The sequence below is a fragment of the Galeopterus variegatus genome, unplaced genomic scaffold (assembly GCF_000696425.1).
Source record: "Galeopterus variegatus unplaced genomic scaffold, G_variegatus-3.0.2 Scaffold376, whole genome shotgun sequence".
NCBI classification, from domain to species: domain Eukaryota; kingdom Metazoa; phylum Chordata; class Mammalia; order Dermoptera; family Cynocephalidae; genus Galeopterus; species Galeopterus variegatus.
In genome coordinates this window covers 400,031-416,908 of record NW_007726487.1, presented here as the reverse complement: position 1 = coordinate 416,908, position 16,878 = coordinate 400,031, and the positions used below count along the sequence as shown (strand labels likewise).

The window sequence follows — 16,878 nt, the reverse complement described above, 5'->3', positions numbered from 1 at the left end:
ACAACTCCTTGAAGTTGATACAACTAGTAAGCAGAAAGGACATTGTTGGGTGGGAGGGGGGAGAGGTAGGAGGGAGGGGGGTTTCAGTAATGGGCCACAATAATCAACCTCATTGTATATCGACAAAATAAAATTAAGAAGAAAAGAAATATATATATATATATAAAAAAAATAAAGTAATCTTTTCTGAGTCTTAAAATAAAAAAATAAAAGAACAATACTGAGTTCTAATCAAGGGCTGGCAAAATATGCTCAGATAGGAATTACAGAATAGCTATGGATCAATGACTGCTGTGTGCCTCTCATTCCCTCCCCCACTCCCCACGCAACTTTTGAATGAGTGTGTTTACTTTATCCCTCTCCCAACATTTTATGTTGATGAAGGGGTAGATAACTTGTCTTTTCATAGTACATCAAAGTTTTCAGATCAAGAGAAACTGTAAGGGTTTGGGTCCCTGTATTGGCCAGCCACCAAAAAGAAGAAAATTTAAAAAAGGAGAAACTATACTTAGGGAACTACAACTGACAGCCAGCGCCATCCATGGATGTGAGTTCGAGGACAAGATGTGGACTTTGAGCTGAAGCTATAATGAGATGAGATTTGGGGGTTCTTGACAGAGGACAGCGTATATTGCACGTGGAAGGAATGTGAATTACTATGGCCAGAGAGTGGAATGTGGCAGACTTTTTTACCAAAGATGAATACAACAATGTCTTCTATTGCACTTGTTTTTCTGGAATATAACCTTGGCACTCCTCCTATTGAGAGGTGAATTCTAAATTCTTTCCCTTGAATCTGGGTGGGCTTGTGAATTGCTTATAACCAAAAGAATGAGACAAAAGTGACAATGTGCAATTTACAAGACTAGACCATAAAAGACAATGCAGCTTCTACCTTGTTTGCTATTTCAGCAGCAGCCACCATATGAGTACAATGTCATGAGAGACCAAAAGCCTGATCTACCCAAAACATTACTGAGATAAATTTTAAGAGAACCTAAATAAATGAAGATATGCCATGTTCACGGAATAGAAGATACAATATTATGTCCACTCTCCCTAAATTGATCTGGAGATGCCACACAATCCCAAACAAAATCCCAAGTTGCTTTTTTAAATTATTTTTTTCATAGAAATTGACAAACTGAGTCTAAACATTTTATGAAAATGAAAAGGCCCTAGAATAATCAAAAGAATTTTGAAAAAGAATGACAAAATTGAAACTTTTCTATTACTCTAATTCAATCTATAATAATTATGGTTTTACACAAGGATAGATAGATATAAATAGAATGGAGTCCAGAATTAGACCACACATTTATGGTCAACTGATTCTTTACAGAGGTATCAAAGTAATTCAACGGGGGAAGAATAATCTTTTCAACACATGGTGCTTGGACATCCATTTGTGATAGATGTCCACATAGAAAGACAATGAAGCTTAACCTTCAACTCATTCCACTTTATACAGAAACAGTAATTAAAAATGGATCAAGGACATAAACATAAAAGCTAAAACTATAGAATTTCTAATATAAAACATAATAGAAAATATTTGTAACTTTAGGGAAGGTGAAGATTTCTTAAGTAGGACACAAAAAGCTCAATCCACAAGGGAAAAAACTGACAAAGTATGTTTCATCAAAATTAAAAACTTCTTTTTTTTTTTTTCCTTTTTGTCTTTTTCGTGACTGGTAACAGGATCGCAACCCTCAGTGTCACGCCCGCACCGCGCTCAACCAGTGAGTGGACCGGTCTCTATATGGGATCCGAACCCTTGGCGGGAGCGCCGCCAGTCTCCCAAGCGCCACACTCTACCGAGTGCGCCACCGGGCCAGCCCAAAATTAAAAACTTCTGCTCTTCAAAAGACAATCTCAAGAAAAAGAAAAGTCAAGTTACCATCTTAGCAAAAACATAAGCAATACATACATCCGACAAAGGGCTTGTATCTAGAATATATATTAAAACAATTCTTACAACTCAATAAGACAACAAATAACACAATAAATAAGGGCAAGAGGGGAGGAACAGATACTTTGCAAAAAGAGACATACAAATGGCCAATGAACATATAAAAAGATGCTCAATATAATTAGGGAAATGCAAATTTAAACAATAATGAGATACCACTTGTCACTCCCTAAAATAGCTACTTTAATAAAACTGACCATACCAAGTGCTGGCAAGGATGTGGGGCACCTGGAACTCTCATACTCTGCTGGCAGGAGTATAAAGTGATGCAAGCATTTTGGAAAACATTTTGGCAATTTCTTTCTTCCTTTTTTTTTTTCTTTTGGTGGCTGGCCGTTTTGGCAATTTCTTATAAAGTTAAACATATACCTATCACAAGACCCAGCAATTCACTTCTTGGTATTTTATCCAAGAGAAATGAAAACATATCTCCTAATGTAAAAAACACAGTAAACCACCTTTACAGGAATGTTCAGAGCAGCTTTATTCATAACAGTCAAATGTCCATCAATAGGTGAATAGACAAATAAGTTTTAGTATATTCATACAATTGGAATACTACTCAGCAATAAAAAGGAACAAAGTACAAACACATGCAACAACACAGATGAACCTTACAGACATCATGCCGAGCAAAAGAGGTCATACACAAAAGAATATATATTGTATAACTTCATTTATTTGAAATTTGAGAACAGTCAAAGCTGGTCTATAGTGACAGAAATCAGTTCAGTTGTTGCCTGGCAAAACGACTATAAAACGGGCATAAGAGAACTTTTCTGGGAAAATGGAGACTTCCTTTATCTTGATTAGAGTAAAGATTACATGGGAATATACAATAGTCAACAGTCATGTACATGTTAAATATGTGAATTTTATTGTATGTAAATTATACAGTAGATTATTTTTTAAAACTTCTGATATCGCTAAAGCTATGCTTAGATGGAAATGCACAACTTTAAGTGAACATGTTAAAAAATAAAGGATGAAAATCAATGATATAATTTTTTTCTCAAAGAATTAGGAAAGAATAGTAAATTAAAGCCAAAGAAAGTAGTAGGAAGGAAACAATAAAGATAAAAGCAGATCAATAAAATAGAGAATGAAATGCAACTTTAAAACCAAAACCAAAACCAAAAGGCAAGCACAAATGCTGCCTCCTCAAAACCCCTCTGACTACTGTGGCTAAAACAGGGCGTTCCTCCCTACTACTGCAGCTCTTTCCTTTCCTTTATTGTCTACATGGTTCTTATCAATATCTGAAGTTATTTTAGTAATTTGATTGAATACTTATTAACATCTGTCTCCTCTTCTAGAATGTAGCTCCTTGAACGCAGGGATTCTCTTCATCTCATTCACCATTGTCTAATGCCTTCAAAAATGCTTGCCACATAATGGATACTTAAATAATACTTTTTTTAAATGACCTTGGTTTTTTTTTAAAAAATTGCCACTAGGGAAAAATATATATGAATAAAAAATCCATTGAGGTATATCAGATCTCATTCAATACATTTGTTTATCATCTGCAATTATACATTGATGTTCTCTGTGGACCAAGTTTTCTCTAACCTATTTGACAATAGGAAATAAGTTAAAAGCTCATGCAAACCAAAATGTAATTCACCTCCAAAATAGTTATGGGCTTAGCCAGTTTGAAGAAAAAACAAAAATCCTCATCATAGTTACTGTGTGGGCAGAAAAAAATCCTCAGAGCATTAATACCAAAAGGTATTACTAAATTCTAAATTAAGCATATCTTTAAAAATGAGACCTGAGAGCAAGGGGACCAATACCATTCTGACTACCCAGGAAACAATCTAAGACACGAAGAAAAGAAGTGGCCAGCCTTCCCAATCAGCTCTCACAGGGGACGGGAACAACTGCCAATTGTTCTTAAAAGATACCAGAGCTGCACAGGGTCTCCTCAACCTCAGCACTACTGACATTTTGGGCTGGATAATACTCACATGTGGGAGGCTATCCTGTACATTGCAGGATGTTTAGCAGCATCCCTGGCCTCTATCCACTAGATTCCAGTAGTACCTTCCCAGATATGACAACCAAAAGTGTCTCCAGAAATTGCCACATGTCCCTGCATTAGCACAATCCAGGCTAAGAAGAGTAAAAGAAGCAATCATTTGTAAATACAATTATGCGTCTTTTCAACCTATCTGCAATTCTAGCTCTGTGCACATTATGCTGAATTTTTTTTTTTTAAAATGACCGGTAAGGGGATCTTAACCCTTGACCTGGTGTTGTCAGCACCACGCTCTCCCAAGTGAGCTAACTGGCCATCCCTATATAGGGATCCGAACCCATGGCCTTGGTGTTATCAGAACCACACTCTCTCAAGTGAGCCACGGGCTGGCCCCTATGATGATTTTTGGCCACCTCTACAACCACAGGCAAGAAGTACCGAGTTCTCAGTGAACCAGCCACAAAGTAGGAACTTCTAAGCTAAAAATAAAAGAAGAAAAACTAAGTCTGATACCTTGAAGGACTCTAGTTTAATTTCTGAATAACATTATAAAGAGTTATGAAAACACATAAAGTGCATGCTTGGCTCTACTAAAATCTTACAGATAAATAATACCTACAAGAATCTCACAAAGTCAGAATTTTTAAAATTCAAATTAAAGCCAAAGACACTGATGAAAAGCACACTCCAATCTTTAAAGTATGCTTCTCCTACATGCTCTTACTTTTTCACACATTAAATAAATGACTATCAAACAACGGAAAAAGAATGTTAAATTGTCTATAATAAAATTACAGAATTTTTTTTTATGACAAAGAACATCATGAACAAAGTTAAAAGATAAGCCACAGACTAGATGTTACCTACAATGTAAATAATAAAGGATTAGTAATATCCAGAACATAATAAAGAATATTTACAAATATGAAAAACACTGTTACCTCAAATAGCCAAAACTGACATAACTGCTTCAGAAGCTTGAGCTGATTCTTGAAATACTACCCCACTTTCTCCAATCACCCAACTTCATCATTCCATCAGCTACAAGAAAAGATCCACTAATTTTGTCTCTCCTTAACTAAAGTCCTTATGCCAAACATGAATGCTGAATCACATATTCTTCTTGATTTCCCCCATTCCTTCCATCCCCCAGAATTCCAGAAGTAACCCCACACCTAGCCATCACCACACATTTCTGAATCGGATCATATCAGTCTTCACCCACCCAGAATCTTTTTTTTTTTGTGACCGGTAAGGGGATCGTAACCCTTGGCGCGGTGTCGTTCGCACGGGGACTCAGCCAGTGAGCACACCGACCATTCCTATATAGGATCCAAACCCGCAGCCTTGGCGCTCCCAGCGCTGCACTCTCCCGAGTGAGCCACGGGGTCGGCCCACCCAGAATCTTTTAAGATACTTTAAAATTATCCCTTATGCCCTTAGGATAAACCCTAAAATGCTTAGAGTGCAGCTTTATAGAACCAAGGTCACAGGTTTAGATCCCCATACTGGCCAGCCGCCGCACACACAAAAATAAAATGAAATAAAATGCTGAAGGCTTTTTCTGATTGCTCACCTCCAGCCTTCTCTCTAATGACCAAGTACTTCCCTCTAACCACCTCCACCCACATACCCTCTCCTCCATTCACTCCAGCCTTAAAAGCATAGTGTTCTCAAGGATCTCTGGGCCTTTGCTAATGCTGTGTCCCTCTTTCCCAACTTCTTTATTTTAAAAAATTTTTTTTTCGGGCCAAGCCAGTGGCGCACTCGGGAGAGTGCGGTGCTGGGAGCGCAGCAGCGCTCCTGCCGCGGGTTCGGATCCTATATAGGGATGGCTGCCGGTGCGCTCACTGGCTGAGCGTGGTGCGGCCAGTCTCAAAAAAATGACCAAAAAAAAAAAATTTTTTTTCATTGTACATGTTTATGGGATACAGTTTGTTGTTTCAATACTAATAGATCTGCAACATAACCAGCGCCACTTTAGACAAGCCCAAGTACAAAATGGCGCTGCTGACCTCCTCCCCTCCCCTCCCCCCTTCCCTTTATGAAAAGCCTCTTGACTTAAACAGAAACTCCTTTTGTTTCCACAAGGACACAGTTCTCCACCCCGGTCCACATTAGAATAATGACCCTCCTTGACGGTATCACCCAGCTCCTGGTGCCAACATACCAATATAAGCTCTACCAGTCCCACACCTGGTGCTGTCCCCCTTCCAGGGCAGCCCTGGGCTGCCTGCTACTTTGAGCACAGCCTAGCAGATTTTCTTTCTTTAATAAAGCTTGAGCCGTACCTGGCATCTCAGCTCACTTTCTTTTAAATACATGTATATCTTGTATAGTGATCTAATCAGAATATTTAGCTGTTAGATTCTAATGACTTAATTCTAACTCATGCTTTCTTTCAGGTCTCAGTTTAATGGTTAGCCCTTACTGCAGTTTGAATGTCCCCCCAAGTTCATGTTGGAACTTAATCCCCAATATAGTATTTGAAAGGTGGGGTCTTTAAGAGGTGATTGGATCATGAGGACTATGCCCTTGTAAATGGATTAATCCATGGTTTAATGGGTTATAAGGGAGTAGACTGGTGGCTCTGTAAGGAGAGCAAATGATGGAGTTTGGATGTACTGTCCTCCCAGAACTCATGGAAATCTGATCTCCAGCGTGACAGTTTGAGCCACAGGGGCAGATCCCTCATGAATGGATTAGTGCTCTCCCCAGTGGGGGTGAGTAATGAGTGAGTTCTCGCTCTATTAGTTCCCGTGAGAGCTGGTTGTTTAAAAGACTCTGGCACGTCCTTTGTCTCGTTCTCTTGCTTCCTCTTGCCATGTGATCTGCTCGTACCTGCTGCTGGCTGCCATTTTCCACCATGAGTTAAAAGTAGCCTGAGGCCCGTGCCAGATGCAGCTGTCCAAGAATCATAAGGCCAATAAACCTCTGTTCTTTATAAATTACCCAGTCTCAGGTATTGTTATAGCAACAGAAAACAGACTAATACAAGTGAGCACATAAAAACACTCTCACCCAACCCTTGTTATGCAATACCCTGCATCATCACAGGTTTCCGTAGAGAGTTCCCACAAGGAAGAAGGCCCTGACCAGAGGCATCCCCTGGACCATGGACTTCCCAGCCTCCAAAACTGTAAGAAATAAATTTTGCTTCTCCTTAAATTACCCAGTTTCAGGTATTCTGTTATCAGCAACAGAAAACTGACTAATATAGCCCTCCAGAAAGCCTTCTCTAGGTTCCTTCCCTTTTATTCCAGTGTGTGCCTAGTGCTGCTAAACTTCAGTGCTTATCAATAAAGCAGCAGAGAGAAAGTCAACAGTTGTTTCTCTGACTCTTGTGATAGTGTTTGAGAAACTACAATCAAAACTAGATGTATTCAAAATACATGAAAAAAATTCTTTTTAATTAAAAATAGAAAAATAAATAAAAAAGAAAAGATAAACGGACAAAACAAAAATACCTCAAATTCAAAGCAAATGCAAATTCAAAGCAAATACATCCTGCTTCTGTATTCCAAATTGGACCAAAGACCACATGAAGACTTCAGAAGTCAACAATTCAGAAAATACTTAAAGATCTTCCTTTCAGGAGGATTGGTAGGTAACTCTAAAGTAAGGGCAGGCATGACAACTGGTGAATAGCTGCAGCCCCAGCCCCAAGTCTGGAGTGTGCCCTGCTAGAAACAGACCCAACCCCATTCCCAGTCACAGCCAAGGCCCTCCAACAACTGCTCCAGTCACTAGCTCTTTGATTTAATCCTCTCAACATTCTAAGGCAATCCCAAGTTTCTTGCCTTCCTAACTGATTGTGAAGAACTAAACTATTTGAGTCGAGGCTGTAACCTAGGGTTCAAAATCAGACGGATCTGGCCAGCTGTTCTGTTCACTTGCTCTTGACTGATAGTTTAGCTTTTAACCACTCTCCAAATAAATGTTTGTTTATCCAAAATAGCTATCTCACTGTCTCTATGTAGAAGTTCCAAACTAAGCTGATAGTCCCCTCCCCCTCATTATTTTTGCTTTATGATGCAAAACAAAACAAAATCTTTCTGTGAAATTGTAAGATTTCCCCTGGAGATTTGGTGTAAACCAGAATGATACTCTCTGCCTTGGCTAGTTGTGTGACCTTGGATGAGTTGCCACACCCTTCAGATACTTTAGAAAAAACCCCCAGAAAACTAAGCAAGCATTTGGTAAGCAGTAAACTGCTTATACTTTATATACGCAATTGGATGAATGTACCTTACACATCTGTACCTGTGAATTGAAAATACTTAAGCCATTATGAAATATTCTTCATACAGCCCAGCCCACCAGCAATGCTTGTTATCCTTTTTCAACTAGATTATGTTATAAATGTTAACTCACTTCGTCAGCAAAACAGCTCTATTAAGGAGATATATTCCTATTTTACAAATGAGTAAGTATTCCCATTTTACAAACGGGGAAACTTTCCTCACAAACCTATATGTAAATATAGGATTTGAATCCAGATGGTTGATCGCACTCCAAAGTCCATGCTCTAAGCTACCACACTTCCTTCTACTCCCATTTCCCTGAAAGCTATGTGGGAACAAAACAGAGAGTTCAGAGAGATCCACACATGTCCTGTGCCTTGGTTTACACAAAGGGTACAACAAAAATGCAAAGCAGAGCCTTGATCAATTAGATATCCACACTGGGGAAAAAGGGAATGAACCTTGACCCCTACCTCACATCATATAAAAATTAGTTCCAGATAGATCACAGGCCTAAACATGAAAGCAAAACATTAAAGCTTTTAGAAGATAACAGAATATCTTCAAGACCTCAGGGTAGACAAAGATTAAAGAAAACAAGGCTCAAGGGCAGCCCCCTCCACCTGGAAGCAGGCAAGAAACGGAGCAGGCTCGGGGTTCTAGGCAGGAGCTGAGGGCAGCATCCCCTGCCTGGAAGCAGGCAAGGAGCACACCAAAAACACTACTTCCATGCAAGTGGCCCACCACAGCCATGACCATGGGTGCTGCAAAAGCAGCTTGACGCCACAGCAATAGCCACAGCTACCGTGCAGACAACTCACCAGACACTCGACTTCAGTGACACAAGGAGAGTCACCAGTGGAGACCAGAAAAAGAAGAGGATGTCTCTTTCCTCAAAGTCCACTCCAGCATAATAGAAGAAGCAACTGCTCTATCATGCCCTACTTTATTTCTGATTTTAGTAATTTTGGTCTTCTCTCTTTTCTTCTTGGTCAGTCTAGATAAAGGTTTGCAAATTTTGTTGATCTTTTTAAAGAATCAACTTTTGGTTTTGCTGATTTTCTTTACTGTTTTTTAATTCCCTATTTCATATATTTCTATTGTAATCTTTGCTATTCGTTACTTACATTTGCTTTTGGTTTAGTTTGCTCTTCTTTTTCTATTTTCTTAAGGTAGAAGTTTACATTACTGGGCCAGCTCATGGCTCACTTGGGAGAGTGTGGTGCTGATAACACCAAGGCCACGGGTTCGGATCCCATATAGGGATGGCTGGTTAGCTCACTGGGTGAGCATGGTGCTGACAACACCAAGTCAAGGGTTAAGATTCCCTTTACCGGTCATCTTTAAAAAAAAAAAAAAAAAGAAAAAAAGAGGGCCGGCCCGGTGGCGCACTGGGTAGTGCGCCGCTTGGGAAGCGCGGTGGCGCTCCCGCCCGANTACAGCAGTTATTTTCTATTTATATTTGCTTTTGGTTTAGTTTGTTCTACTTTTTCTATTAAAAAAAAAGAAAGAAAGAAGAAGAAGAAGTTTACATTACTGATTTGAGATTTTTCTTATTTTTAATATAGGTGTTTACAAGTATAAATCTTCCTCTAAGCACTGCATGAGCCCTGTGTCCTATAAATTGATATGCTGTACTTTGATCTTTATCTCAAAGTACTCTCCAATCTCTTTGTGGTTTTTCTTTTTAGCCACTGTTTATTTAGGAGTGTGTTGTTTAATTTCCACATATTCATGAATTTTCTAAATTTCCTTCTGTTATTTTGGTCAGAGAACATATTTTCTATGATCTTAGTCTTTTTCAATGTATTAAAACTTGTTTTGTGGCCAAAAATAAAATTAAACAAAAAAAAAGGAAGAAAGAAAACAATGCTAAAAACCCACTAAACATGAGAGAAAAAAAATCATAAATTTCATTTCATTAAAGTTAAAAACATCTGTTCATCAAAAACATAGTTAAGAGGGTAAAAAAAAGTCCAGCAATATTAAGGTACAAGATACATCCAATAAAAGACTCCTCTCTACATATAAAGAATTCCTACAAATCAATAAGAAATGGGTGGAAGAAAAGAAAAATGGTCAAAAGATGTGTTTAGGCACTTCACAAAAGCGAAAATGGTCATGAGCATATGGAAAAGGGCTCAACATCTTAAGTAATCAGAGAAATGCAAATTAAACCCACAATCAAAAGTTCCCACCCCCTGGATTATTGGGAAGGAGTGTTAAAGGTCCAACAAAGTCACTCAACAATTATGTCAGGGTTAGGGTTAGGGTTAGGCTTTTTGTTAACAAGATGGTTACAAAGGGACTAAGCATGCCATATTATCTAGCTGCAATTCCAGGATCCTAATATCCTGATATGCCATGTAAAATAAACAAGAATAAAATGAAGAAAAGAATATTTATATGTTCTAAAAAGATGTGTCCATCAAGTCAGTCTGTGGCCAAGACTTAATTAAGTTAAACCAAGGCTTTTCAAACTTTTCCACTGGGGGGGTCTTAAAAAATGCCAAAAAAAAAAAATGTTCTCTTCCCTTTGGGACTTTCAAGGCAGCATCCAGAGCATTCAAACCCTACTCTAAAATTTATTTGAAGAAAGATCTTATTTTATCTTAAAAACGTATATGAATTCTGATTTCTATGTCATAATTTTCATTATAAAAAATTTTAATCCCTTACCAGTTAAAGTACTGAACCCCCAACCCCGACACCACTTCACCAATCTTCTGATAAAATTGACACTCCAACAAGGTTTGTCATGTTCATCCTAAAGCTCCATAAACTCCCTGTATCCCCAAAACAAACTACGGAACTAAGTTTGGAAGTAAAACCCTTTGGCAAGCAATCATTCTTAGAATAGTCAATAAGTTTTTTAAGTCCGTAGTTTTTGGCATAGGCTTTGGTTCCTTAAGAAAATTCCTTGAGAAAATACCTGTTGAAAATTCCTTTAGAAAAACCCTACTCTTGTCTTAGCTGAACAAAGTCGTCCACAACGTGAGCCAGCTGGATGAGCAGATTGCTCTCAGAAGGATGGTGATGGTCCCAGGAAACCTGCTAGAGAACCAGGCAAAGACCAGAGAAACCAGCACAGGTAATGAAGTGAAAGCACTGGAGGAAAAGAATTGGGTCATTTGGTTTTTCCTTGCAAATATTCACACAAGAACAAGGTTAGCCTAAAAGAAATGCAGTGGTAGGAGGAGGGGGGATCTCATTATTAACTAAGACTTATCATGTACCTGGAGAACAACTGAAATTTTGGAGTGAAACCAGGAACTGGATCCTTAAATCCAGATGAATGTCAATAAGAAACGTATGAAGTTCTTGTTAAATGAACATATTAAATTGTATTAGTCTCCCCTGCCCCCCAACTTTTAGTGCATAATCAAGCCCAGGTTTCTTCTTGCTATTTTCTCCCAGCTCTCCCTGCTGTAGGGGAACAAGAAACTACTTTGGGGAAAAAAAGTTAAGATTTTTGCCATTGTACAGACTGGCAGACCCTTGGAAACATTTTGTGGTCTAGGTTCCCTATCACGTACAGTTGCCAGGGCCATCAAGGAAGAGTCTACTTAAGCAGGTTTAAAGAATGGAGTGACATCAAGAAAAACAAATGTGCCAATGAACCAGCAAGGCACAAGTAAATCTCTTTACAAAGCCATGAAAACACATGACTCTAACTGTAACATACATTAGCTGTGCTATACTTTACATCCACCGGAACATATGTTAAGCAGCAACTGGAAACAAACTTTCTTTTGTAAAGGTTGAATTATTCTATGAGTTCTCTTCACCTAAATGCTTCAAACTAAAGAACAAAGTTTGAAGAGACTGGACCTGAAGTGCAACTAGAAGAAAATACTGAGCCTGAAAAACCATCACATAAGGAAAGCCAATTCCAGAGGCATCAGGTTTTGAACCTCTACTTCTACGACAGACCCCAAAGGTGCCGACAATCAACTTTCCCCACCACTCCAAAAGACTAGAGAAAGCCTAGCACAGACATCAGGAGAAAAGAAGAAAAAGAGAATGAAAAACCAAATCCAAACTGTCTCACAACATGCCATGGGTCCCCTAACATGTTATAAACAAAAAGTACTATCTTCTTCCTTCTGTGGGTTGTTCAGAATACAAAGTCATGGTGCTGTTCTCCGACAGCCACAACTTCCATGTTCTACCATAGGTAGTTCTTAGATTAATGTCCTACTAGACAACATTCAAAGATCAGTATCAAGGGTCTCCGTAACACACCAACTTATTATGTAGCAAAGCCAAAAGTATCTTTAACTCCCCCATCTATCCTGTTCTTTCCACCTTTCTAAAGATCTCATCATCCTCTCAGGCTTTAGCCATTTCCTCTTCAACTTGCCCTACATATGCAGTCCTACAAATCCCAATGCAACAAGTCTGCCCATTTACTCCTCCTATGCAGGTCAAATGACCCCAAACAGTTCAAATCCTCCTTACCTCTTCGCATAGAGTTCTACCACAGACCTAATTGGTCTTTCTTGTCCACAGGCCATCTTTTCTCTACACTGCTAGAGTAACATTCCTAACATCAAAGGCCTGATGAATGCTCCTCAGCAAATCTTTCACTAACTCCATGCTGCCTATAAAACAAATTCTAAACTCCTCCATGATCTGACCACAGGCCATCTCTCTGGTCTCATTCTGGTCATCCCCCTAATGTGTCCAGAGCTATATCATTCTCTAGCATTCGCCATGCTTTCCCTTCTACTTTGCCTTTATTCATGCTGTTACTTCTGTCCTTCCATCTCTACTCAACAATGTCAGCAATCAACTTCTTCCCGAAAAGCGTAAACTAGGGAAGAAAGCAAACATAACACAGGCAAGGGGATCGTAATAATCCATGGTCTTAGTAACAGCATAGGTTTGAAAAAGAAGCACCACCTTGAAGATCAAAAGCCCAGATTTGCCACTTTCTTGCTAAGTTACACTGAGTAAGCCATACACCTTTCTGATCCTCAGTTTCCTGTCTGTAAAATGTATCTATCCTACCTAACACAAGATTATCAAGACGATTAAGTAAGATAAAGTGTCTGAAAATGTTTTTGATGGGATGATGCTAAAGCAGTACTTAGAAAAAAATTCATAGCTTTAAATGTTTATATTAGAAAAAAAGTCTGAAAATTAATGAGCTATGCACAGTCTTAAGTTTTAAAGAAAGGCAAAACAAACTCAAAAGAAGTAGAAGAATATTATAAAGAAGAAATTACAAAGAAACAAACATAACAGAGAGGATCACCAAAGCCAAAAAGATGGTTCCTTAAAAAAGGATAATAATGGGCCAGCCCGTGGCTCACTTGGGAGAGTGAGGTGCTGATAACACCAAGGCCATGGGTTCGGACCCCTATATAGGAATGGCTGGTTAGCTGACTTGGGAGAGCGTGGTGCTGACAACACCAAGTCGAGGGTTAAGATCCCCTTACCGGTCATCTTTTTTTTTTTTTAAAAAGGATAATAAGATTGCTCAGATGTCTGGGTAAACTACGAAAAACAATATAAAAGTGAGCTGCTGTTACCCAATAGAGATGAAACTTCAAGAAAAAAGGGCTGAAGTAACAGTTTCCTTTTTGAAATGGTTTCTCAAATCTCAGTACTGTCGACATTTGGGCCAGATAATTGTTGGGGTGGGGGGTTTAGCAGCATCCCTGGTCTCTACCCATAAGATACCAAAAAATTCCCTCCTCCCTTCCACCCATGAGTTGTAACAAACAAAAATGTCTTCACATATTGTAAACTGTCCCCTTGGAGGTAAAATCATCCTAGGTTAAGAACCACTGCTCTAAGAAACCAAAAGGGCCATATCACACTATACCAACTAAGACTAGATTATTCATAACTGTTCCTAATTTTAGAATAGCTGGCTGCTCTGCCCATTAGGACTGGGGATGACAGCAGGGGCAAGACTGAAGAAATAGGCAGATCTCAGACGTTTCAGCAAAATTGCATGGAGTGTTCAAGATGAGAGGAACAGAAAAGCTGTAAGAGCTAAAATACCGGCAGAGTCACCAAAGGTAACAGAAGCATCACTTTTATTCTAGAACTGGGTAGGTAGGGCGAGTGTCAAGCTCTAACGCTGTAGTGAAATATAAAAATGGTCCCTAGGGCCGGTCCGTGGCTCACTCAGGAGAGTGTGGTGCTGAGAACACCATGGCCCCGGGTTCGGATCCTATATAGGGATGGCCAGTTTGCTCACTGGTTGAGTGTGGTGCTGACAACACCAAGTCAAGGGTTAAGATCCCCTTACCGGTCATCTTTAAAAAAAATAAAAATTAAAAAAATTAAATTAAATTAAAAAATGGTCCTTAAGTCAAATTCCAAGAAGTTAGGCAAGAGAAGGAGACAACACCTAATGGAACATTTTTTATTACTCTGAACTTCATAAACAATAAATCATTTAAAATTTTTAAAGAACTATTTAATCTGAGAATTGAGTAAATATTCTTTTTTATTTATTTTATTTTATTTTTTAAAGATGACCGGTAAGGGGATCTCAACCCTTGACTTGGTGTTGTCAGCACCACGCTCAGCCAGTGAGCGAACCGGCCATCCCTATATAGGATCCGAACCCGTGGCCTTGGTGTTATCAGCACCGCACTCTACCGAGTGAGCCACGGGCCGGCCCAAAATATTCTTTTTTAAAAACCCCAATTGCTACACTATTCTAGACAAATCACAATTAAGTTCTTGCCACCTCTAAATAAATAATAGTAAAGTCCCCAGAAGCCTATCATATAATTTTTGAATAATTAAGGATCTGCCAAGGAGAAGAGGATTCCAAGAAGCCAAGAGGCAAGCATCTAAAACCCAACCTAAATCTGACAGGAATTCTAGGGGTGTCTGGAATATAATTCTGAGAAGCCAAATGATGAAAAACAAAAAGTGATGCAGACATCTAGAGACTCTAATGTCATCTCAGGGACAATGAGAGCCAAGCAAGACAGTCTGATGGTATACCCTCACATAATCACTGTCTTCCATTATTTCTTCCTACTCATTCCACTTTATAGAAACAAACTATAGAACCAGCTGGGTGGAGACTCCAATCGAAAAAAGCTTGCAGTGAGCAGCAAATGCTGCTGTCAGGGGAAAAAAAAAAGTGAAATGATCATTTCCCTGCCAGACGTGAGGTGGAAATGGGGCGGAGATTTCTGGACAGTATAAAGGAGGGAAAATTGATTCCTGAACCATATGGCAGTTGTTAGAATGAATAAGAATAGAAGACAATAACATCAGTGAAGAAAACAGATTGATGCTCAACCTCCTGGAATCTGCAAGAATGGCAAAAGTGCTTTTTCCTAGCCTCCTTCTGGTCTAAGGAATGAGGATCTAATGCAATGTGCAGTACCACTAGGGTGTATGTTACAAACAGACAAAAATCCTATTCCTTAGTCAGTAAGATGCTTACAAACAACTAAACCTATGCCATGAAAGGCTGCAATTAATTGAGAAGCCCTGTGGCTGGCCAGGTGACGTAGTATTAGACTAACAAAAAAGTCCAATGGCACTTCAAGAAGTTGGGGGCAAAGGAAGGAGTGAGCAGAGCAAATCAAATAGCAGAGCATAAAGGGGGCCTACCAGTTCCAGAGATGCAGTCCCCTCCCAGTAGGAGTAGTTTACAGTTGCCAGAAGTGCCAGGAGGTAGAAGAGCACTGCAGGAGATGCAGTAAGCTTTCTGTAGTTGTGAACCTGTCTGAGAATCTCTCCTCAGATGATTCCCTCAAGTACACACAAGCAGAATTATGAGCAGAAAACTCCCAGACGACTCACGGTTACCCCCATGCCTACCTGAAGGGTCCATGGCCCTCAGACTGCAAAGTCTCACCACAGGGACTCTGCCGTTGATCCTCCATAACTGGGGCAAACATGCTCCACTCAAATCTCTGGACCTGAGTCTGCACATCTGTCAAAGATGAGCTAAATGCAAAAGTTTCTTCCAGCACTAAAACAAGACTTATGTGGAGGAACAACAATCCATTTCCTGGGAATGAGCATATGAGTTCATTGTTGCTGAGATCTCAGTCTGTGACTTCTCACTATGGATGACCTACAAAATCCAACTGGAAACACCATGTTCTCCCAGGAAAAATTCCATTAGAAGAAAAGATAAGGCAATCTCTGTCACTCACTAGAGCCACTTACCATCCAGCAGGTCTTCCTCATCATCCCTATCATGCTCCTCCATTGCCATCTCCTCCTCCTCCTCCTCCTCTTCCGCATCCTCCAGCTCCACATCCGGGTCCAGGTCTGGATCGCTCCCTGAGGCAGATTCGTCTGACATGGCTCCCAGAGGTCTTCAGTGGGCATTACCGACTCATGGTCCACTGTAGGGGTCCTAGAAGGAGGACAGGGGGCATCAGAATTACCAAGGGTTTCACTTAGGAGCACAAATCTTTCAAAGAAAAAAATGCTGACTATGAATTTCTTGTAGCTTTTCTAAGCAAGGCATGCTAAGCATACCCAAATCTCAAACTTCCCTATGAGTGTATGATAAAGTAAATATAGCAGAATTTTAACTTGCAGATTCACTGACCAATTCTCTTCATTCTTCTGTATATTTCAAATTTTTCAAAATAACATTGGGGGAGGGCCGGCCCGGTGGCGCACTGGATAGTGCGCTGCTTGGGAAGCGCGGCGGCGCTCCCGCCCGAGGGTTCGGATCC

General features: G+C 39.6%; 1 protein-coding gene across 1 annotated transcript in view; it reads right to left on the bottom strand.

Moving 5' to 3' along the window:
* Positions 1 to 16,878, bottom strand: part of RAD54L2 (RAD54-like 2 (S. cerevisiae)) — a 99,094-nt gene that overhangs the window by 45,415 nt on the left and 36,801 nt on the right. The window contains exon 2 of the mRNA XM_008568125.1: positions 16,358 to 16,550. Coding sequence (XP_008566347.1) covers positions 16,358 to 16,496 — 139 coding nt within the window. The 5' untranslated portion in view covers positions 16,497 to 16,550. The remainder of the gene's footprint in view (positions 1 to 16,357; positions 16,551 to 16,878) is intronic.